Source organism: Heterodontus francisci, chromosome X, assembly GCF_036365525.1.
Source record: "Heterodontus francisci isolate sHetFra1 chromosome X, sHetFra1.hap1, whole genome shotgun sequence".
In the NCBI taxonomy this organism is placed as follows: domain Eukaryota; kingdom Metazoa; phylum Chordata; class Chondrichthyes; order Heterodontiformes; family Heterodontidae; genus Heterodontus; species Heterodontus francisci.
Genome location: NC_090421.1, coordinates 4,480,543 through 4,505,881, shown reverse-complemented (window position 1 = coordinate 4,505,881; position 25,339 = coordinate 4,480,543). Strand labels below are relative to the sequence as shown.

Here is a 25,339-nt window from a genome sequence, read left to right as displayed (position 1 = left end):
GGATGAGCTGGACATACAGCCAACCAAATCGGAACTCAGTGATGCCATTGATTCTCTAGCCAGCGGAAAAGCCCCTGGGAAGGACAGCATTACCCCTGAAATAATCAAGAGTGCCAAGCCTGCTATACTCTCAGCACTACATGAACTGCTATGCCTGTGCTGGGACGAGGGAGCAGTACCCCAGGACATGTGCGATGCCAACATCATCACCCTCTATAAAAACAAAGGTGACCGCGGTGACTGCAACAACTACCGTGGAATCTCCCTGCTCAGCATAGTGGGGAAAGTCTTTGCTCGAGTCGCTCTGAACAGGCTCCAGAAGCTGGCCGAGCGCGTCTACCCTGAGGCACAGTGTGGCTTTCGTGCAGAGATCGACCGTTGACATGCTGTTCTCCCTTCGTCAGATACAGGAGAAATGCCGTGAACAACAGATGCCCCTCAACATTGCTTTCATTGATCTCACCAAAGCCTTTGACCTCGTCAGCAGACGTGGTCTCTTCAGACTACTAGAAAAGATCAGATGTCCACCAAAGCTACTAAGTATTATCACCTCATTCCATGACAATATGAAAGGCACAATTCAACATGGTGGCTCCTCATCAGAGCCCTTTCCTATCCTGAGTGGTGTTAAACAGGGCTGTGTTCTCGCACCCACACTTTTTGGGATTTTCTTCTCCCTGCTGCTTTCACATGCGTTCAAATCCTCTGAAGAAGGAATTTTCCTCCACACAAGATCAGGGGGCAGGTTGTTCAACCTTGCCCGTCTAAGAGCGAAGTCCAAAGTACGGAAAGTCCTCATCAGAGAACTCCTCTTTGCTGACGATGCTGCTTTAACATCTCACACTGAAGAGTGCCTGCAGAGTCTCATCGACAGGTTTGCGTCTGCCTGCAATGAATTTGGCCTAACCATCAGCCTCAAGAAAACGAACATCATGGGGCAGGACGTCAGAAATGCTCCATCCATCAATATTGGCGACCACGCTCTGGAAGTGGTTCAAGAGTTCACCTACCTAGGCTCAACTATCACCAGTAACCTGTCTCTAGATGCAGAAATCAACAAGCGCATGGGAAAGACTTCCACTGCTATGTCCAGACTGGCCAAGAGAGTGTGGGAAAATGGCGCACTGACACGGAACACAAAAGTCCGAGTGTATCAGGCCTGTGTCCTCAGTACCTTGCTCTACGGCAGCGAGGCCTGGACAACGTATGCCAGCCAAGAGCGACGTCTCAATTCATTCCATCTTCGCTGCCTTCGGAGAATACTTGGCATCAGGTGGCAGGACTATATCTCCAACACAGAAGTCCTTGAAGCGGCCAACACCCCCAGCTTATACACACTACTGAGTCAGCGGCGCTTGAGATGGCTTGGCCATGTGAGCCGCATGGAAGATGGCAGGATCCCCAAAGACACATTGTACAGCGAGCTCGCCACTGGTATCAGACCCACCGGCCGTCCATGTCTCTGCTATAAAGACGTCTGCAAACGCGACATGAAATCGTGTGACATTGATCACAAGTCGTGGGAGTCAGTTGCCAGCATTCGCCAGAGCTGGCGGGCAGCCATAAAGACAGGGCTAAATTGTGGCGAGTCGAAGAGACTTAGTAGTTGGCAGGAAAAAAGACAGAGGCGCAAGGGGAGAGCCAACTGTGCAACAGCCCCGACAAACAAATTTCTCTGCAGCACCTGTGGAAGAGCCTGTCACTCCAGAATTGGCCTTTATAGCCACTCCAGGCGCTGCTTCACAAACCACTGACCACCTCCAGGCGCATATCCATTGTCTCTCGAGATAAGGAGGCCCAAAAGAAAGAATGCCATTGAACATCAAGGGGAGATGGTTAGATTCTCTCTTGTTTGAGATGGTCATTGCCTGGCACTTGTGTGGTGTGAATGTTAGTTGCCACTTATCCACCCAAGCCTGGATATTGTCCAGGTCTTGCTGCATCTGGACACGGGCTGCTTCAGTATCTGAGGAGTCGCGAATGATGCTGAACATTGTGCAATCATCAGCGACCATCCCCACTTCTGACCTTATGATGAAGGGAAGGTCATTGATTAAGCAACTGAACATGGTTGGGCCTAGGACACTACCTTGAGGAACTCCTGCAGTGATGTCCTGAGGTTGAGATGATTTGACCTCCAACAACCTCCTTTGTGCTAGGTATGACTCCAACCAGTGGAGAGTTTTTCCCCTGATTCCCATTGACTCAGTTTTGCTCAGGCTCCTTGATGCCATACTCGATCAAATGCTGCCTTGATGTCCAGGGTAGTCACTCTCACCTCACCTCTTGAGTTCAGTTCTTTTGTCCATGTTTAGACCAAGGCTGTAATGAGGTCAGGAGCTGAGTGGCCCTGGTGGAACCCAAACTGAGTGTCAGTGAGCAGGTTATTGCTGAGCAAGTGCTGCTTGATAGCATTGTCGACAACTCCTTCCATCACTTTGCTGATGATCGCAAGTAGACTGATGGGGAGGTAATTGGCCGGGTTGGATTTGTCCTGCTTTTTGTGGGCAGGGCATACCTGGGCAATTTTCCACATTGCTGGGTAGATGCCAGTGTTGTAGCTATCCTGGAACAGAGAATATCACTGTCCATTCAAGATGGGAAATTCCTCAAATTTAATTTTAACCAATTTTGATTGCTTAACATGTGCTTGACTGAGTCTGAAATTGACAAATTGAATCTTTTGTTTCTTGTTAAATGGCACTGAATTTAGTCAAATTGTGTTGCCAGTATTCTTGTTTGTCATGTTTTAATTTGAATGTTTTTATTCTAAAGACAGTTGATCACTTCTTGGATATTATTGTGCCTCAATTATCATTTTAGAAACAAACAGCTGCCAAAAAGGCCTGCACCCAGCCAGTTCCATTTAACTTCGCAACATCTCGAGGAGCCAAGTCAACTGGGCTCGTGAGCACAGATCAAAATATACAAGCGTTATCATCTGCGGTAACCAAGAAAGAGTTGGCTGAATCTGAGGAAAGTTATCCAGTTGATGCCAAGTGTATGATGGCAGCTACAGATCAGGTTGCAGTTGAATCGAAACCAAACCTGAACCAAGGCTATGGGCCAGCAACTCACCAAGAGTGCAGAGACTTGGGTCCTAGTATCGCAACCCTGAAACTTGATCAGAGTGAGGTGGCAAAGCAAGAAAATTAGTAAGTATAAAATTCATTTTCTCTCTCCCTGCCCCCAATTTGTGAAAGAAAGAAAAGGACTGATAAAGTAAATCAAATATAAAGGAATCTATATAAAGTTGGATAACTAATCGGGGTTTCATAAATATTTTTTATTAATTACGTTCACTTTTTTTTTTAAAGTGAGGTTAACGTATAAAATGCTATAAAGGGCTAGTTGGTGATGAAATGTTGCACTGTGACAAGTTGCTCTTCTTCCTGATGTTTCTGCTCTGAAATGTGATTAACAGGGAGAGTGCCAATTCATAAACCATTAGAGTGGTATAATTTTGTGAAAATACAAATAGGAACTGTCATTCACTGTACAAAACAAAACCTAGAGGTTGATCATGATTGGTGCCTGTCTCACGGCTTTCCACTTTGTTGCCTGCAGAATTTACCTCCCAAGCCCAGCATTTTTAAAATTTATTTATTGATTGTGAAACATTACTCGAAGGCTTTTCAATTAACCTCCTTTATTTTTGCAAGTGAGCCTGAGCAGATAACTTGTAAATCTGTACCAAAACTAATAGTCAATCACATTCAATGATCTTGAACTTTTGGTCTCTCTTGTGGTTCTTGTCCCTTGTGGTTCAGTGCTTATGGTCACAATGTAGTTTCACTATTCCTATTTGTCTCCAGCTTTGTTCCTTGGCAGACAAACGCCACTCCAAGTAAAACAGAGTGTTCCTACATCCAGAATTCAGCACCTGAGATCAAACTGCCTTTACCACCAGAAAAAGCAAAAATGGAGATCCTACGGAATGAGACCATTAAACCAAATACAGGTACTTGGAATAAATCCTTCGATACAATCTTGTAGAGGGCGGAATACATGTGGGGGCATGTGCAATCAACCTTCTGTTTTAGATGGGTGAATGTACCCATGTGAACCGTTGACCTAATACCAAAATATACAAATCCAAAGCCAGTTTGGCTAAAGCATGTGCAGATTGCTTGTCTATAGATAGTCATAGAGAGATACAGCACTGAAACAGGCCCTTCGGCCCACCGAGTCTGTGCCAACCAACAACCACCCATTTATACTAATCCTACATTAATCCCATATTCCTACCACATCCCCACCTTCCCTCAATTCTGCTACCACCTACCTACACTAGGGGCAATTTACAATGGCCAATTTACCTATCAACCTGCAAGTCTTTGGCTGTGGGAGGAAACCAGAGCACCCGACGGAAACCCACGCGGTCACAGGGAGAACTTGCAAACTCCACACAGGCAGTACCCAGAACCGAACCCGGGTCGCTGGAGCTGTGAGGCTGTGGTGCTAACCACTGTGCCGCCCCCTCCCAAAATATTACCAACAGATGTGATTTTGGGAATATGGAGAGAAGAACTGTGAGGAACCTGCTTTGCCCAATCTCTATGACCTCTGTTTAGTCACAAAACACAAGAGAGAAATGACATTACCATGCAGCTGCCTTTAGGAAAAGCAGAACTCCTGCTTTATGGTAATTCTCAGTGTTGTTGCCTTCTTGCTTGACTGAAGGTGTGGCAGTTTTTTCTTTCTGCTCTATAGGAGAAAAGGGAAAATTGGTTCAAGGTTAACGATGAGTTTAAGCATAAGATCCATTCTTGTAAATGGAAAGATGGAGCAAGGTTCTAAAGTTGTAGGCTGTAAACTAGTATTTGTTACAATATTGATTAAAATAGAGGGGGTGTTAACACTTCATTTCAAATCCAAGTCAGAGATTGACTTCAGTTGTCAAAAGATCTATCCCATTTTGAGTCTTTGTCTCATAGACTGCAACGTAGTCCTGGGATCTAGATGAGTTGAACATTGTGTGAACCTTGAAATCTGGGTTTAACCTTGTGACTCATTCTCTACAATCTGTTCTGTATTTATAATAAATAATAAAATGTCCCCAAACGAATGCAATACTATAGGTTTGGGATATTCACTTGAAAGCTATTGACATGCTTTGCACAGATAACTAATCAGAAAGAACATGATGAAACCTCTTGTACAATGCGTTGAAGAAATTCAGATGGATGGTAAAAGATCTAGTGGAGAATTTCCATGCCATTTTGACATTTCAGCGCATAATCGGGGCAAGTTTTTTGGTCAGGTGCTGGTCATGCCAGTTTTCTGCCTCATGCTTAATCTTTTTCCCCACATGCTAATTCCCATGGGCTTTTTGGCCTATCCCACAATTTGCCAGCTGAATCCTAATTGACCTAGTTTTCATTTATTGTAACGAGGGCCATTGGCACTGCAGCACCCAGTTTTTCCACTCTTGAAACGCTTGAGGTAAGTTAAACCGAGAATTATAAGGCACAGCAGTTGCTAGGTCAGTTGAGACCGTCTGCAGTGAGGAGTTTGAGACTCAAGTGTGGAGAGTTTCACTAGTGATTTCTACAGTTGAGGAACACTTTTTGAACCTATCTTTAGCCTTGTGCCAACACAACCTGGACTTGCTTCCGATAGGATGAGAACACCAGGAGATTTTCACCTTCCTTCCTACAGTGAGGGCTTCTCTGGTGCAGATATGGCATATACTTGTATGTAATTTTCATGGAGGAGCAGCACAGGATGGAGCAAAGGAGAATTGGGCAGCATTTACTGCAAGGATCATCAGAACACACCTTTTGTTACTGAAATTTTCTCCTCTATGTAACGCAGTCTATCTTTGGCACCAGTGCTTTACCTCCTCCTCCTCCCACCTTCAAATAAAGAAGCATTTCCTCAATCTTATATTCATCCTACAATGTGACAAGAAATCGGCTCTCTGAGACCATGCCAGTAATCATCATCTGAGTGAATAAGTCAGCACTAAATACATGCAGCCTTTCCTGCATGAATCTAAATTCCATGAATAACAAAGTGTGATATCATTGCGCATTCTATTTTATTATAATGAAGTCCAAAGTGAACTGGAGCCAACCTACTGTTTCCAAACACCATACTTCGAGTAGGTGCAACCTGAGGGCAGGATCACATGCTGGTTCTCATCCTCCACAAAAGTAGAGTTATGGGACCTGGCTGGCCGTCCTTTCTGGTAGCTGACTCCTAATTGCATCTATGGACCTTATTCTTGGGGGGGGCCTGGTGTTGCCTGTCACATTCCACTGAAGTGCTCTGAGGGGGAAGGCCTGGCATGTGCTGCTCTGGCAGCATCAGGTGAGTGGACTCCAGCAGTGCCATTCCATCTGTGTCCCCACTGATCAGTGGGGTGGCTGAGCTAATGGCAGCTATTGGATCCTGAAAGCCCTGAGACGCAGCAGCCTGCATTGCAGCTGCCATGGTCTGGAAGTCAGTCTGCAGGGTGCTATCTGTTCTCTCCCCTATTGCCACCAGAGCTGCAGTGTTCCAACTGAGAGGGAAGTACCCACTGGTCTCTGGTTACTGCTTGGGTGGGAGTCTGCAGCAAATTCCAGTGAAGCTTCCACATGGTCCACTGGTCCCTGTTTTTGCTGCAAATGAGAGTTGTAGGCTCGATTTGGGCCTGTTGGTGCCACATCTCCTTGGATACTGACCACAGAGCCTTTATGGTGTTAGCTGTGGCTCAGTGGGTAGCATTCCCGTCTGAGTCAGTTGGTTGTAGGTACGTCCCACTGCAGAGACGAGAGCAGAAAATCTAGGCTGACACTCTATTCCAGTACTGAGAGAGTACTGCACTGTTGGAGGTGCTGTCTTTTGGTGAGTTGTTAAACAAAGTCCCTGTCTGCCCCCTCAAGTGGACAAAAGAGAGCCCAAGGCACTATTTCAAAATATAGCAGGCGACTTTTCCTCAGTGTCCTGGCCAGTATTTATCCCTCAACTAAAAACAGATGATCTGGCCATTATCATTGCTATTTATGGGACCTTGCTGTGTGCAAATTGGATGCTGTGTTTTTGCATTACAGTAGTGACTGCAAAAGTGTTTTATTCATTCACCTCCCTCCAAGTGGCATGATTGAGATTTATGCCAGGTTTGCTCGAGGCAGGCTTGCTGGTGAAATTGCAGCATTTTGTTCACTGCCTATGTGCTATGCCCTGCTGCCTTGTTTGCCTGCATGTGCCTTCTGCTCCTTTAGTAGACATTCTTGAAAAGTGGCGCAGACAGATTTGTGAAACACGATGGTTTCTCAGGTCAGATTTTCCCAAAGGTGGAATGCCATGTTAGCTTGGACTTTCTCTGCATTCACAGATGGATGGCTGTTTGCATATGCAAACAATCTCCTGTGAACCAAAACTTGCCAATTCACTGCCATGTATGGAGTATTATGTCTTGGCTAACCATTAATCCCGAATCACAGTATGGGGAATATGTGAAATGTCCATTGTGTCCTCCGTTACTTCCATAGGTGGAAAATAATTTGACCAATATATAAAGACTAAAACTCTTTTGAATGAAACAGTCCACTTGGTAGCCCCTTCAAAAGTGATATTGTGCATGGTTGACAGAAATTTCATTTTGCCCATGGAGTTTGAATACATTGTAACTCTCTGAGCTGTGCTGTATGTCATTGGACATTTTTCATGTTCTCTTGCACTTTGTGAGTGTTTGAAAAAAGTTTAAGATCTGTTTATCATCTGAATAGGGTTGTTTCCCACATGCATTTCCCTTTCACATTTATTTTGGAATTTCTTCTTTGAACAGTGAGAGATTAGAAGCAGCTCCACTAGAGGCCTGCTTTAGGTCGGGAAAAAGAACCCGACTCGAACCACAGTGGGCCCGACCCGACCCGACCCAAGTCCGACTTGACCATCCGTTTACTTACCTTCCTGACAACGAAGCTGCAGAGCATGCGTGATGACGTCATAGTGACGTTACTCGCTTACTGCGCAGACTCAGTTTCGTCCCGGACTCCCAGCTTAAGTACTTTTTAATACTTGCCAGCAGAGCACTTGCCGTGTGTGTCTGGCCTGACTCGACCCAACCCGAGCCCGGAAGATGGGCCCGACCCAAACCCGACACCTGTTGTCGGGTTCAGGTCGGGTAGCAGGCCTCTAAGCTCCACCATCATCAAGCTGTTCATATTAACATTTACAGCTTTGTTCGTGGCAAGGATATTTTACACATCCCTGCCCACATGCTGAACCTACCATTTCGTAACTTAGAATCTGATCAGTTTCCATTTTAGCCCTATCTGTTTTCCAAAACTACAAGCTTTCCCATTTCTTTCTCATCAATCAACTGGATAAAATGAGGTTATTTATACAAATGGCCTTTTATGCTGCAGATTCATATGTTCAGTTAATGCACATTGGAATTCTCCCAGCAAAGGGACAAAATGTGTTTCTAACTGTTTTAGATTTTGTACATATGTGGGCAGTGAGTTTGATAATTTGATATTCTTTTGAGCCTCTTGAATTACACCATGTAATGTAGTGCTCATATTCTACATATTTTTAAAGTGATGTAAAATTGTAGTGTTTCCATCAGGAGCGATCTAAAATAACTATTTTTCTGTACAATTGTAGGCAATATTGATGGAGATTTTGTGGGTAATCCAATGGCACTACAGAGCATCCTATCGAATGTTGGAATTAATGCTTTTAATATTATTAATGGCAAAGTCAGCCTGGCACACCCCGTATCTGTGAAAAGGAATATCCAAAATCGTGAGCCATCTAGCCTAAATCCAGGTATTTCCCTATAGTGCATTTTTTAACAACTTTGAAATTATTTCAAACTGGGAGCATTGTTTAGATTGGAGGCTGTAAAGAGGCCATCGCTGTAGGTTTTATTTGATTGTCTGGATTTTCTTGGTGTAGGTAATAACGATGGTATGGCACTGAAGAATGCCCCATCGACTCTTGATGACAAGAATACTTTCAGCAACCTCTGTGGCAAACCTAGCATGGCAATGCGAGCCCCTGTGAAGGACAATGCACTCCATTGCAAGCATCCTGCGCAAAGCCCATATGTGGTAGGTCACTTTGAAAAGAATGCAAAAAATATTTGCTGCAAGAAATCGCACCACCTATGTTTATAAGCAATTTAAGTGTTATCTTGGTTGTAGGTCTTTATCGCAATTAACTTGCACTGATTTGCAAATATTATCAAAACCAAGTCTTTTTTGTTTTAAAAACTTCCCTTTTGAGCATTCCCATTTTAGACCAGGGCTGCTCAAGTAATCTTGGTGTGCAACTAGGTGTACAGATGTTCTATATTACACCGTTGGTCAAAGATCCTAGGCATGCTGTTTCTTTTGGACCACGTACAAGATCCAAGACCAACCTATGAAGTGGATTTGTCGCAAAAAGGGGAAACTGATACAGGGAGCTAGGACTCCCTGGAAAAAGAGTCAGGCTCATGGCAGGCATAACTCTCTTGCCTCTACATGAGCCCTGTATCAAGGAGTTGGTAAAATAGGCCTGATATACAGGATTTGACTTTGCCATATAGAACCTTGAAGTGGCTCGTATGTCACAAGTTGTCATGTGTCAATATTTCCACCACAGAGGAGAGACATCTGTCAAATAGCTGAGGAGGTGACTTGGGGATGACAGCTGCTGAAAGGCATTAACTAGAAGCTGGTATATTCAGCTTTTGGTACCTACCTTGTTTGGGTTGCAGAGAAACAAGCATTTTCGCTGTGTCTCCAATTTGTGGAATTACCATTTTCTGGGATATGAGATGTACCCATGCTGCGTTCAGGAGCATGTGTTATTGTTCACAAATTTTATGGTCTCTTGTGCTGATCAAGGGGTGCTTCTGGTACATGCCATCCACTTAGTGAGCTGCAACCTGTACTTGTCACTAAAACAGATTGTCTGCTTTGCTTTTTGTGGGACCTCACTGCGCAAATTGGCTGCCATATTTTCTACATTACAGCAAGGGCTACACTTCAAAAGTACTTAATTGGCTGTTAAGTGCTTTCGGACATCCTGAAATCGTGAAAGGCTTTGTATACAAATGCAAGTTCTTTTTGTTGGTGTTTAATCAGCTGGCAACTACACTCTTTGGAGAAAAATTTATCTCTTGGAATTAAGTTGATGGGAGATTGGAGTAGAATCAATCCTTTTGCAGCATGCTCCGTAATCTGATGCCTGAGCCAGGCAACTCATGTTACTCTAACACACTGCTGATGATTGATCAGCCAACTTGGCTCATTGATGAGATCTTCGGGTATAGACACCTTGAGGTACAGACATCCTGTGGGCTAGCGTTCTTCCCAGTTGGCTCCCAATAACTCAAACTGAGAAGCTTAGCTCGATATGCAACATGCAGCTTTACTGGTATTTTCTGCTAGAAAGCTGCAATTTTAGCTGTCTAAATTCCAGCAATACCCAGTGCACAAGTAGGGGTCCCTAAGTCTTTGCTTTTCACACCTTGCATTCAAGTTAACTAAGACGGATGTGTGCAAAATGGGGAAGATGAATGAGTGATTCATATACAGCAAATAAACTACTTGTGTGGATTTCTTTAGTATTTTGGAGATTCTTGAGCAAGGTGCTGGGTGGGTTTCCAAACATTAAATTCCTGACTGACCCTTAAAAATTAACTTGTCACAGGAGCATGGAGCTTGTGGATAAATGCAACACTTACACTTTTAGGAGAAGTTCACAACATTCTATTTCACTTAAATTAGTGAGGCACTGTATCTGTAGGACATTGAAAGGAGAAAATAAGTTCAAATTCTCAAGGTGTCCCAAGTCTTTCAGAGCCTATGAGCTACTTCTGAATTGTAATTATCATTACTTGGGCAAATGTCTCATGAATCATCATCTTTCCTTGCTGATAAGAGCCCAGTATCACTAAGATTTCTGTAAAACATGCTGGATGTGTGAAACTTGTGTCCACTCAAGTTGTGGAGAAACATCTAGCATTAGAATTACAATTTTTGTCCTCCCTAAACTTGAGTTGGCTGCAGAAACGATTTTGAATTATAGGCTGATGGTTACATGTCCAGTTAGAACAGTATCCCAATGGATTCTCCTGTTTTGGATGAAGACCTATTCATTTGTATGTGGAGACTCAATAGTTGAAATATTGATGCCTATTGTAAGTAATCTAGCATTCCTTTGTCGTGTAAGTATAATTTACGGCAGATTGTCTGAAAAGCACTGAATTGGCCTTTGGGGCTCTTAATGCACTGTAGGGAAAGTAATGCAACTTGAACTGGAGATCTTATGGGATCATGTCTCAATGGTTTTCTCTCAATGAACAATAGATGCATTCCAAGCTTTGTGAACTACACTTGAAGAATCCTGTGTTTTAAAAGGAAAATTTGCCTCCGTGTCCGAGGTTGTGCAAATCAAGTATGCAAGTAGACCTAATTAGTCCAGCTAAAACTGCCAAAAACTTTGTCCTTGCAAGACCCTATTGATACCTTGCTGGAGGTCTGGATATGGACCCATCGACCCCTCTCGATTTCCCATTGTGAACCAAAATCATTACTGTCTGACATCTTTCACTGTAAGCTCTAATTTCAATGTTGGGATAATCTTGGCTCAACGGAGTGTTTTCTTGCACTGCAGGCTTCAAGTGGCAATTGACAAACAGCAGAATGCAAGTATGTTCCCCAACTATGACCTCCTTTTTCCTCAACCGAGGATTTCCCCCCACTGTGGTTGACAGGGCCCTCAACTGTGTCCGGCCCATTCCCCGCACCTCTACCCTCACCCCTTCCCCTCCCTCCCAGAACCGTGACAGGGTTCCCCTTGTCCTCACTTTTCACCCCATCAGCCTCCATATCCAAAGGATCATCCTCCGCCATTTCCGCCACCTCCAGCGTGATGCCACAACCAGTCGCATCTTCCCCTCCCTTCCCCTGTCAGCATTCCGAAGGGATCGTTCCCTCCGCGACACCCTGGTCCACTCCTCCATTACCCCCACCACCTCGTCCCCGTCCCATGGCACCTTCCCCTGCAATCGCAGGAGGTGTAATACCTGCCCATTTACCTCCTCTCTCCTCACTATCCCAGGCCCCAAACACTCCTTTCAGGTGAAGCAGCGATTTACTTGTACTTCTTTCAATGTAGTATACTGTATTCGCTGCTCACAGTGTGGTCTCCTCTACATTGGGGAGACCAAGCGCAGACTGGGTGACCGCTTTGCGGAACATCTCCGCTCTGTCCGCAAGCAGGACCCTGAGCTTCTGGTTGCTTGCCATTTCAACACTCCCCCCTGCTCTCATGCTCACATCTCTGTCCTGGGATTGCTGCAGTGTTCCAGTGAACATCAACGCAAGCTCGAGGAACAGCATCTCATCTACCGATTAGGCACGCTACAGCCTGCCGGACTGAACATTGAGTTCAATAATTTCAGAGCATGACAGCCTCCCATTTTACTTTCATTTTTAGTTATTCATTTTTTTTTTACATTCTTTTCTACATTTTTTACAATTTTTTTTTTTGCATTTATTTCATTTCATCTTAGTTTGTTCAGTTTGCTTACCCACTTTTTTTTTCAGGTTTGCACTTGCTGCTGTTCAATATTCAGTGTATTTACACCTAATCTGTACTAATGCTTTGTCTTTCAACACACCATTAACATATTGTTTGCCTTTGCTCCGTGACCTTTTGGTCAGCTATGTGGCCTGGTCCAATCTAGACCTCCTTTGTTATCTCTTGCCCCACCCCCACCTCACTTGCTTATAACCTGTGACTTTTCTAATATTTGTCAGTTCCGAAGAAGGGTCACTGACCCGAAACGTTAACTCTGCTTCTCTTTCCACAGATGCTGCCAGACCTGCTGAGTGATTCCAGCATTTCTTGTTTTTGTTTCAGATTTCCAGCATCCGCAGTATTTTGCTTTTAATTTTAACTGTTTTAATTAACTTATTTTATTTCCTTTTGTCCAGTTGGTTTTAAGATTCTTGCAAGACGTTCCAACATTGTAGAAGATCAAGTCTGCAAAGGAGTCTGAGTTTTGATAAATGTTATATAACCTACATTAGCTTTTTAAATTTGTCTATAACAGTATAAATTTTTATTGTATTAAAACTGCAGTAATGCAGACAGCTGTAAGAAGAAAAAAAAAAAATCAAGGTCACCCTTCTCCTCGTTGCCTATCTTGCCAGCCTCCCCATTCAACGTTCTTTTCCACCACCTCTAACATGATTCCACCACTGAACAAGTTTTCCTACCTCTCTCTGTGATGTCCTGATTCACTCTTCCTCCAGCCCATCGCCAGGTACCTACTTGTGCAAACAGAGCAGGCTTTGATGGCACAAGAGTCTTGGAGAAGAAAGCAGGTTGACACCAAGGATGCAGATTGCCCTGCCGGCATGGTCTTCTGAAGGAAGGTACCCACCAGAGACACTGACCCGTCCCACCTCCCCATTCCCCCCTCCAGAAACACTGGCTCACCCATTTAAGATTGCCACAACTTCTAGTGGCAGAGGAAGTGGGAGTTGAGGTCTGAGCCAGTGGAATTTGTCACATCCAAAATTTCCAATTCATATCATGTATTTTTCTTTAGAAGTTTTCTTTTATCAGCCAACTCCATTACTGCAGACAGCTGTAGCTATTAACAAGTAATGAGTGATCAGTTAATATGTGGCAACATCAATTCCAGGAACTTTTACATGTTGCACTATGTTTTGGGAAGCCAGATTCAGATGCCTAAACCACAATTTGATCTGGAAGACTACAGCAGCTATTTGGCCCAGTTGGGTCTGCACTGGCCTTTTCAAACAGCAATCCAGTTAGTCCCATTCTCCTGCTCTTCCCCATATCCCTGCAATTTTTTCACCTGTGATGTCAATTCAACAAACAGCTGCTGGCTACTGAATACATAAATTAGTAATTTAAATACACACTGTTTCTGTTTCTCATTCTCTTTTACCTCTTCCCTGCCCCCAATATCCCACCAGCCAACTACCTTGATCTTTTATTTTGAGCCATCATTGTTTCTGTTCCCAATAACCCCTCAAATATACCAGTGTAATAATAAATTCTCTACTACACCATATAATCCTCTCAGTATCAACACATTTGATACAAATTATACATGCAGTCATGGAGTTCGGGTCCAAAAATCTCACTAACACTCCCTCAATACTCTGAATAAGTCAAATTATTCAGCTCTGAAAAGTGCCCAGTCTACCTCAAATTGCCCTGGAAGGGTAATGTATCCCAAATATTTGAGCAACAGGTGAAGCTAGCTGTTTCACGCTGCCACTATGCAGTAGCAACATCGGTGGTGTTCGGCACTAACAGGCTGCTGCTATCAAGCCGAAAAAACGTCCTGCCTATCACACAAAGGAGTAATGTGATATATGAATTTCAATGCCAGTGTGGTGCTAGGTATATAGGCCGTATGTCCCAAAGACTAGTGGATCGTATCAAACAACATGTCCCTTCCGCTGTTCGCAAAGGGCAAGGTACAAGCCATACCCAACCAGCCCGTGCTTGCAAAACTCAAAACATAGTGTCCAACATTAAATGTGATTCTGCAATTGGACAACATTTTCTGAATAATCCTCAGTGTACGAGGAATTATGCTGACAACCAATTTAAGATTGTCAGTAGGGCTTGCAGTGTGACACATTTGCACATACTGGAAGCTACATATGAATACACAGGGCCCTGTTCTTTGCGGACAGAAGGAACATGTACAAACATTGTGCCTGTTTTAGCTAAACAAAATAAGTGACAGTCATTCGCTGGTTCATTCCTCAGGGCAGTGCCTTGATCAATCAGAATCAAGCTGCCTGGTTTAAATTTCAAACAAAGCTTGGCAGTTAACTATCAGTCACCATAAACTGGTGCATTCTCCATGGCAACACGTCTACCAGAGTTCACTTGCCACTCACTCACTGTTCTCACACAGTTTAAAGTTGTTTTTCCCTTACATTGGTATTCTTGCAGATGGTGCTGATGAGTGCAAGACAAAAAGCTTTGACATGTCTCTTTTTTCAGCAATACTCAAGTTCTGTACTACCAAAGTCAAATTATGTTTTAATGAGGGAAGTGAGGGTGGAAAGCACGGAGGCACTGGCCATAACTTTTCAGTCTTCCTTAGGGGGGGGGGGGGGTGCAAGAGGACTGGAGAATTGCAAATGTTACACCATTGTTCAAAAAAGGGTGTGAAGAGAAACCCAGCAACTACAGGCCAGTCAGTTTAACTTTGGTGGGGAAATTTCTAGAAAAAATAATTTGGGACAAAATTAATAGTCACATGGACAAATGCGGGTTAATTAAGGCAAGCCAGCATAAATTTCTTAAGGGAAAATCATGTTTAATTTGCTGGAGTTTTTTGAGGAGGTAACAGAGGGTTGATGAGGGCAATGCTGTTGATAATGTGTACATGGACTTTCAAAAAGTGTTTCAAAAGTGCCACACAACAGACTTGTGAGCAAACTTGTAGCTCATGGAATAAAAGGGACGGTAGCAACATGGGCGTGGAATTGGCTAAGTGACAGGCAATAAAGAGTAGTGGTTCATGGATGTTTTTTGGGCTGGAGGAAGATTTGTAGTGGAGTTCCCTAGGGGTCAGTGTTGGGACCCTTGCTTTTCCTGGTGTATATTAATGACATAGACCTAGGTGTACAGGGCACAATTTCAAAGTTTGCTGATGATATGAAACTTTTGGAAGCATTGTGAACGGTGAGGGGGATAGTGTAGAACTTCAAAAGGACATGGACAAGTTGGTGGAATGGGCAGACAGGTGGCAGATGAAGGTCAATGCAGAGAAATGTGAAGTGATTCATTTTTGTAGGAAGAACATGGAGAGACAATATTTTTTTTTTTAAAGGGTACAATTCTAAAGGGGGTGCAGGAGCAGAGGGACCTGGGTGTTAATGTGCATAAGTCATTGAAGGTGGCAGAACAGGTTGAGAGAGTGTTTAATAAAGCATACAGTATCCTGGACTTTATTAATAGGGGCATAGAGTACAAGAGCAAGGAAGTTATGCTGAACTTGCAAAAGACACTAGTTCGGCCTCAGCTGGAGTATTGCGTCCAGTTCTGGGCGCTGCACTTTAGGAAAGATGTGAGGGCGTTGGAGAGAGTACAGAAAAGATTCATGAGTGGTTCCAGGGATGAGGAATCTCAGTTATGAAGATAGATTGGAGAAGTTAGGACTGTTTTCCTTGGAGAAGAGAAGGCTGAGAGGTGATTTGATAGAGGTATTCAAAATCATGAGGGGTCCGGACAGAGTAGATAGAGAGAAACTGTTCCCACTCGTGAAAGGATCGAAAACGAGAGGGCACAGATTTATAGTATTTGGTAAGAGAAGCAAAAGTGATATGAGGAAAAGCTTTTTCACGCAGCAAGTGGTTAAGGTCTGGAATGTGCTGCCTGAGAACGTGGTGAAGGCAGGTTCAATTGAAGCATTCAAAAGGGAATTAGACAGTTATATGAAAAGGAAGAATGTGCAGGGTTATGGGGAGAAGGCGGGGGAATAGAACTGTGAATTGCTCTTTCGGAGAGCTGGTGCAGACACGATGGGTTGAATGGCCTTCTGCACTGTAACGATTCTGTGATTGCAACCTCTAATATGATGCATGGGATAAAACAAGCAAATCCTCTGACTCAATGTGAGCAATGCCACAAGGTCTACTAATAACCTTTTAAGATATTTACGAGACTACTAAGGCACATTTCTTGCTTTTTTGCAGAACTATTCATGTTTCAATAGGCGTGCCATGCATTAACTGCATGGAGCATGCTAGCAGTCTATGGTACCTGCCATCAGTGCAGTTTGCAAAAAGTTGAATTTGCCACAAAATTATATTTTTCTGGATCCAGTAACTTTTTTTTTTCCTACTGTCATATTTTTCTGTAAATGTGGCTGAGCATATATGTAATCCACCATCATATTTCCTTGTTTTACTTTCCCTTTGTTGCAGATGGGAAGATCATCATATGTGCCCTGTAATCATCCCACTTTCCCCCTTGCCTGGGGCCGTGCCTCCTGCATTGCTAAGCTGGGTACCAAGGGTAAGTTGCTGTAGAGAATTGCCATGTTCCACGTGTAAAACTCGATACTGTGGGTGGGGAATAGCATTCCATTGTATACATGGCTTTATCCTGAACAATCTCTTTAGTTTTCTTCTCCCAGTTTGTTAACAGTCTTGACTATCTGCATAGGAGAAGGCCTGTATAGCAAGCTTATCAATGCTGTATTAAAATATAGTTTGTATTCTTTCTTTCTTTCCCCAAAAATGAGCAATGACACCATCTCTCCTATCCTATTTATAAAAAGTCTAAACTCTTCTTTCAAATGGATAGTTTTGATCTTTTCAAGAAGTACACCTATATCTCCACATCATGAATAAATCTGATAGTTAGAGATTACTCTTGGAGCAATCCAGAAAAAGAGGCATTAGTCAACCAGTGTTCCACACTGAACTGTGGTTGTGGGGAACGTGCTGAGGCCTACACAACCTCTGGTTATGGAACTGCTGTGGTGCGGCCTGATGCTGGGACTGACTTGTGCACCAACCTCCTTGCATAAGATGGTGGTGTTAGTGCCTTTGTGTTACTGTCAGCAACCTGGTAATTGTCAAGATTCCCATAATTCTATACATCCAGTAAAGCCCAGTTTTGTCTGACAAACTTTCCAATCGATGCATCTTTTGCAAATGCAGGCGATGAGCTGTTGACTCAGGAATCTTGAGTTTCTATATGCTATGTACTCTGGGACATTGTATCTTTGAGAGTGGTGTGTAACGTGCAGATAGCTACTATAGACTTGCCCTTCATTTCTGATACTGATTCAAGACTTTGGTACAGGCATTCTGAGCATCACTATAGAAAATCACTTTGTGCTTGCTCCTTCTGTTGCTAGCCCTTTAATACTGGCCAACTTCCCAAACTGGTGGAATGAGGCTCCTAATTGGAATTAGAAAGGGCAAACTCATTATTCTGCCACTTGGGAATTTAGTACCATTTTTGTTGACCAACTCCTGGATAGCCTCAAGAGACTTGTCACAAAAGTCAGGCGCCAGTGGGGAATCTCTTCTGGACTTGGGAATTGTCCTCAGTGCAGATATTACTATGAACCTGATATTTAACATTTTTTTTATTCATTTGGGGGATGTGGGCATCGCTGGCTAGGCCAGCATTTATTGCCCATCCCTAATTGCCCTCAAGAAGGTGGTGGCGAGCTGCATTCTTGAACCGCTGCAGTCCTTGGGGTGTAGGTACACCCACAGTGCTGTGAGGGAGTTCCAGGATTTTGATCCAGCGACAGTGAAGGAGTGATGATATAGTTCTGTCAGGATGTTGTGTGACTTGAAGGGGAACTTGCAGGTGGTGGTGTTGCCAAGCATCTGCTGCCCTTGTCCTTCTAGGTGGTAGAGGGTGCGGGTTTGGAAGGTGCTGTCGAAGGAACCTTGGCAAGTTGCTGCAGTACATCTTGTAGATGGTACACACTGCTACCACTGTGCGTTGGTAGTGGAGGGAGTGAATGTTGAAGATGGTGGATGGGGTGCCAGTCAAGCAGTCTGCTTTGTCCTGGATGGTGTCGAGCTTCTTGAGTAGTGTTGAAGCTGCACCCATCCAGGCAAGTGGAGAGTATTCCATCACACTCCTGACTTGTGCCTTGTAGATGGTGGACAGGCTTTGGGGAGTCAGGAGGTGAGTTACTTGCTGCAGAATTCCCAGCTTCTGACCTGCTCTTGTAGCCACAGTATTTATGTAGCTGGTCCAGTTCAGTTTCTGGTTAGTGGTGACCCCCAGGATGTTGATAGTGGGGGATTTAGTGAAGGTAATGCCATTGAATGTCAAGGGGAGATGATTAGCTTCTCTCTTGTTCGAGATGATCATTGCCCGGCCCTTGTGTGGCGTAGATTAAAGGCCTGCTACCCGACCCGAACCTGACAACGTGTCAGGGTTGGGTCAGGTTGCACTTCTGGGTCCGGCATTTGGGCTCTCGGGTTGGACACGCTCTATCACAGGTGAGTAGGTCCAATGTTAATTTAAGTTTTGGACTAGCAAGGTGGTTTTGTTATAATTATTTTAAGCTTGTGCTGATCAGCAACAAAGTGAAAAACAGAAGGGGACATAGCTTTAAGTTGAGGGGTGATAGATATAGGACAGATGTCAGAGGTAGTTTCTTTACTCAGAGAGTAGTAGGGGCGTGGAACGCCCTGCCTGCAACAGTAGTAGACTCGCCAACTTTAAGGGCATTTAAGTGGTCATTGGATAGACATATGGATGAAAATGGAATAGTGTAGGTCAGATGGTTTCACAGGTCGGCGCAACATCGAGGGCCGAAGGGCCTGTACTGTGCTGTTATGTTCTATGTAAGTTAACTGATGGTCGGGCGTGGGAAAAAATTAAAGGACTCTGGCTGGCTCGGGTCGGATGTGGTTCTGTCGGGCTCGGCTCGGGTTTTTTGTTTTGCAGACCCAAGCAGGCCTTTAGCGCAGATGTTACTTGCCACTTATCAGACCAAGCCTAGATGTTGTCCATATGCAGCAAGACCTGGAGATGGGCTGCTTCAGTATCTGAGGAGTCGCAAATGGTGCTGAACATTGTGCAATCAGCAAACATCCCCACTTCTGACCTTATGATGGAGGGAAGGTCATTGATGAAGCAGCTGAAGATGGTTGGGCCTAGTACGCTACCCTGAGGAACTCCTACAGCAACCACAACCATCTTCCTTTGTGCTCGGTATGACTCCAACCAGCGGAGAGTTTTCCCCCTGATTCCTGTTGACTCCAGTTTTGCTCTGGCTCCTTGATACCATACTTGGTCAAATGCTGTCTTGATGTCAAGAGCAGTCACACTCTCCTCACCTCTGGAGTTCAGCTTTTTTATCCACGTTTGGACCAAGGCTGTAATGAGGTCAGGAGCTGAGAGGCCCTGGCGGAACCTAAACTGAGCGTCAATGAGCAGGTTATTGCTGAGCAAATACTGCTTGATAGTACTGTCAACGACCACTTCCATCACTTTATTGATTGAAAGTAGACTGATGGGGCAATAATTGGCCATGTTGGACTTGTCCTGCTTTTTGTGCACAGGGCATACCTGGGCAATTTTCCACATTGCCAATTCGATGCCAGTGTTGTAGCTGTACTGGAACAGCTTTGCTGTCTCTGTATGTGAATGGGTTTTGAGTGAGTTAAAATCGGGCCCTATGATTCTATAGCTATCTTTCTCCTTCCACGTGATCTGCATTCATAATAGTGGGGAAAAAGCCAGGAGCAAAACGAGGTTGAATGCTGGGCCCTGCAGGAAAGGAGTTGGATGCTGGAAAGCTGCAGCAGATGATTATATCCTCAAGGTACCTTGAGGATGTTACTGTACCAGATTCACTGAATCAAATGTACTGTGGAAAGTTTTGTTATCTCTCGCTGAATAGGGACGTATTCTATTTTTGAGTACTTTTTCTTTTCTCCTGTGAAGCAGTTGCTTTTAAATGGAGCAACTTTTGAAAGAAAGAATTGAGACCATTCCTGTAACAGAATGTAACCTTCTTGATTGATGCATTCATATTGCAGCTCTGCTCCTTTACTAGTTCTCTAATGTAATTTAGACAACATATCAGCCAGGCCACAAGGTTCAAACTTCCACTAATTTTGACTTGACTGAAGACCAAAAGCCCAAATGCTGACACACAACTCACTTTCTACTATAGACCAGTCTTGTTTTTTATACTTCTCTGGATTGACCCCGCATACCTGTATTTCTATTCTACATATGCTTCTCAACATTGTTCAATCTCTCATTTATGACACAATTTATGACGTGTTCAAAAAAAAAAACCTACAGAAGAATGTTCATTTTCTGTTAATTTTTTCTGGTAGTTACTATTTTAGCTTTGAAAGAGATTTAATACTTTGCCATTTGCTTTCCCTTTCAGGTACTGAAATAAGTTCTCCAAGCGGCGTTCTTCAGCCAATCAAACTATATAACCAAGTTAGCAGTAGACAGCATTTCTCATCTCAGAAATCAGCCAGATATAAACCAGATGGCCTGAACTTCAACTTGGTCTGTATTTGTCTTGAGATGGTGGCGATTGGGTACCAAGCATCTTGGTATTCTTTGCAAATGAGTTTGTGTAAATGTTTCGCTCTCCAGGCTCACTATAAGCAATGTGCTGAGATGGCCTTGTGAATTCTAAATTGCTCTCCTTTACTCCCTTCCCATCTCCCACCACCACCAATCCCCAAAACGCAGGGATATCGAGACGGTGGCTGGTTGCAGTGTAACGATCTTTATTAAATGAAGCTATTCATATTGAACCTAACCTCAAACTATTCAGGAGGTTCATAATGGAAACCAGGTATCTTCTCACTCTTGAAATGGAGTCAATTAGAGGTGTTCTTTCCCTCCTAGTGGCTAATTATGAAGTGACACTGGGAGTAGGTTGACTATCTTGGCCATCGAGTGGCACAGGAATACCAAAAGAGAGAAAAATTATAGTCATTTTTCTTAACCCCATTGTATCTCCTTGTTCACCGTTAAGGAAATACAACCTTAATCTGACTCGCTGCTGCGGTGTTCTGAAAGGTGAAAAATGCTATACGAGAGCAATTGTTTTACTACTTGCCTATAAGATGAATCAGCTGTCTCAATGAAATTGACCACCTGCAAGTTTTGGCAAACTTGGGTTTTGTGTTAATAGTTCCTATTTATTGTATCAATATTTTGTTCTGTGTCCTTACTAACTGATCACTTGGGATTTATGGGTCACTAAAGAAAAAGGAGACCATAAGATCCCCTCTCTGTGTGATAACGGCTGTGCTGTTCTGAGGTTGGGTTTGAAGCACAGTCCTGGGACTACACACTCTTGATCTTTGCATTCAATGACTGCTCTAAGTGTTTCTATGACAGGTGCAAAGTGAGGGAATAGTGCATGCTGTGTATGAAGTGTCCATTGCATAGTATACCATTCATGGTCACAATGAGGAGGGAAATTTGATTTTGGCTTCCTAACATGCTCCATATATTTTTGGATGCTGAAGAACTAAACTGGAAATTGTAAAACTTTATTTTAAAAAGGAAGAAGTTGGAGAAGGAAGGAAGCACATCGTGTATGGAATGTGGATTGTTTCCCACCCCCCCCCCCCCCCCCCCCCCCACTTTACCTATTCTACAAATGTGTCTCTGATTCAGTTTAATGTGGTTCAGATAAATGGCAGCTGTGCAAGTGAGGTTATTGAAGTCAAAATGGTGCTATTGAAATTTTATTCCCCTTTTCCAAATTTACCCAATTCCATAATTTGGCCATTTTCTTCTCTGTGTATATTTCTCCCTCTTTTACCCTCACCCCACCCCCTTGAAATCTAAACGGTCTAGAACTAAATAAAATGTTCCTAATTTCTCTCTCTTTCTCTTCAGATGGAAAGAGCTTGTGAATCCTCTAATTCTGTTGCTCGCACATTTGCTTCTGCTGGAGGTCCCGGCGCTTGGAAACCAGATGCTAAAGGTAGATAGCAAAAAAATTTCATTTATCCAGTGCCTTTCATGGCCTCGGGGCGTCCCAAAGCACTTCACATCCAATGAAGTATTTTTGAAGTGTAGTTGCTGTTGTAATGTTGGGGAGGGCGGTAGGCATTTTTGCACAGCAAGCTTCCACCAACAGCAATGTGATAATGACTGGGCAGGTTGTGTGACTTGGTCCTAGTGCTGTTCTTGGCTGATTATTAGGAGCCAAATGAGTGGCCAAGTGGTGGCACCCCATTCACTTTTTCCTTTTGCAGCATGGTCAAGAACTGCTCAGCAGACTGAGGGTCGAACCTGCAACCTCCGTTCTATTTAATACGTACCGTTAATTCAACTAAATAGAATACATATCAAAATTCGAAGTAATTAAATTTGCACAAGATTTAGTGCAAATTAGGATACAGGCAGCAGAGTTTTGGGTGAGCTTAAGTTTACTGAGGTTGCAAGATGGGAGGCTGATCAGTTGTGCCTGGAGCATGGATGAACGTTTCAGCAGCAAATGAGCTGAGGTGGGGCAGAGACAGGTGATATTAAGGAAGTTGAAATAGGTAGACTTTGATAGGACGCAAGATTGTAATCTCAGCTCGGGTCAAATAAGACGCAGAGGTTGTGAACAGTCTGGTTCAGTCGGAGATAGTGGGGAGTGAGGGTGCGCTGGCGAAATCAGTAGTTTTGGAACAGATTTGGACAAACAGTCTGACAATGCAGAGGCAGTGGAGGAGGGATCAAGAGAGGTGGTGGTGGTGAGGTGGAGCTGAGTATCGTCAGCGTATATGTGGGAGAGTGTAAAAAAAACCTCTTTGCACAGAGTTGTGAGATTCTTCCTAACTGTATTCAACTGCCAATTATCAGTTTTGCTGTCAAGGTGGACTGTGGATTGGACTTGGACTGCTCAAGGTATTCACTGAAGATCATTGATCTCCGTTTCAGAGGAGATGCCAACATCCTTAGTGCTAGTTTGTGTAAAATCTGAGCCAAAAAATAAACATATTGTGCCATAGATTCACGCCTTCCCTCTTATCTGCCTCTCTGAGATGAAGCTAATATTGTGAAAACCTCTTTCAGATCTAGAAATGCAAACACCTGATAAAGTGTTACGACCATCTAACCATCACTTCAGCGGTTCTCGGGCTCCATCATCTCAAAACCTATGGCATCCAAGATATATGCCTGCTCCCCCTTCAAGTATGGTCAGTACACACCTAAGGTTGGATTTTAACTGGTGTTTTGTGTATTAGATTTCCTCGAAATCATTTTGAGTATTGATCATCAAAAGGTAGTAGATTAGTGCAATAAATTAGTGACTGAAAAATGTATTTGTAATGATAGTCCTATCCAAGCAAATTGAAAGCTTTGTATGTTGAGCCTCGTTAAGGCTTTTGATTTAGTTGAGTGGGGGGGGAGGTCTTATCACAGATATAGATATTTCTCTTTTTGTTTTCCTGTCCAGGACACTAGGCCAATTCTAGTGCCTGTTTGAGTGCTGTGGCTAAAATCAGCTAACCCAGCACAGACTGGGTTAGAACACAAACATAAATGTGGTCCCGCTCTCATAAGAAAAAGTGACTAGCCTGCTGACACTTGCAGTTTAGAATCAGATATAAAGAATCCATGTTTAGGTGAGGTACTGGAGAAGTGTAGAACAATACATCAGCACGAGTTGCCATCTTTACAAGAAAGGAGGAGAACAAAGGAACTTGCTGAAATAAAATAGAAATTCATGTTCAAATATACTGTCTAATACTTTAAAATCTTAACCTTTTTTGATAGTTAATTGTATTAAGTAAAATGAGTGAACAGTGTTTTCCCTTGAACTGTGAATTGTTTAGTTGAATTGCATTTACAGCATATTTACAAATTAATTCAAAACAAGTTTATTGAAGTAAAATTAGTTGAATTCTAAAACTGCATACTAATACTGTCACCAATCATGAACAGATAGTGACAATGTGGGCTCAGCAATTTAATAAAGAACTTGTACTTTCTTTGCCATTAGAGGTTTAAAACGGGTTCATTACTGGTTCAAAATCGGTGTTCACACTTAATGGAGTGACTGAAAAACGCACAAAGTCCATTTGACTTTGAAATGAGCAGTTAAATAAATGTGTTCCTATTGCTGCTAATACCCTTAATAGATTCTTTGAAAATTCTCTCTAACTTCAATTTGTAGTGTTTCTTCTCCTGTATGCACGTGTTGAGAATTTGACTGTGAATGAAAAAGGGATATTCAGAAATCTGGTCTAGATTCTTTTGTTAACCTATCTTTATTCATTCCGACAGGTTGCAACTTACAAACCTATGAAATGGTCAAATGTTCACTCTCCTAAGGGCAAGGCAGATGAGAATGGTGCCTCAGACCATGCAAAGGATGGTGATTATCTGCCAATGGTGGGTGAAGGATAGTGAGACCTTATTTGTGTTGATTAAATTGGTAGTGATTGTTCTAAGACTACTGTATATACTCTTGTACAAGACAAGAATTTGTCACTGGGGGTGGAAGGAGCTGTCTTAAAACCTATTTCTTTTTTTTTTTGGCCAAGCTGTCAGTCACCTGTTCAATTCTCACATTGTGGCTTGGAATCCATTCCTTTTTCTCTCCTCCTCTAAACTGACAACGTTTTTCTCCATTAAAGTTGCCATATAGATCACCCAAGTTGTTGTTGAATAGGGCTGCTCAATATCGCACCAAACTAACATTGTTGAAATAGTGGTCACTTCTCAAACAAAATGCAGAAATTGCCATTCTTGAAAATAAAGGTGCAGCCACGTTGGTTACCTGTTTTTCAAATTAGGTAGACTTCCTGGTTTTATAGATTGTGTTAACTGTCTTAATTACAACTTTTAAGTAGTCTTGTAAATGCAGAAGGAC

At 43.2% G+C, this 25,339-nt stretch overlaps 1 protein-coding gene across 5 annotated transcripts in view; it reads left to right on the top strand.

The window, feature by feature from the left end:
* Nucleotides 1-25,339, top strand: part of LOC137358623 (uncharacterized) — an 86,288-nt gene that overhangs the window by 52,333 nt on the left and 8,616 nt on the right. For all 5 annotated transcript variants that reach the window (XM_068024710.1, XM_068024707.1, XM_068024708.1 and 2 more), the window contains exons 3-11: nucleotides 2,824-3,155; nucleotides 3,816-3,961; nucleotides 8,602-8,766; nucleotides 8,896-9,050; nucleotides 16,923-17,013; nucleotides 20,885-21,012; nucleotides 22,366-22,453; nucleotides 23,536-23,660; nucleotides 24,751-24,858. In XM_068024710.1, coding sequence (XP_067880811.1) covers nucleotides 2,824-3,155; nucleotides 3,816-3,961; nucleotides 8,602-8,766; nucleotides 8,896-9,050; nucleotides 16,923-17,013; nucleotides 20,885-21,012; nucleotides 22,366-22,453; nucleotides 23,536-23,660; nucleotides 24,751-24,858 — 1,338 coding nt within the window. The remainder of the gene's footprint in view (nucleotides 1-2,823; nucleotides 3,156-3,815; nucleotides 3,962-8,601; nucleotides 8,767-8,895; nucleotides 9,051-16,922; nucleotides 17,014-20,884; nucleotides 21,013-22,365; nucleotides 22,454-23,535; nucleotides 23,661-24,750; nucleotides 24,859-25,339) is intronic.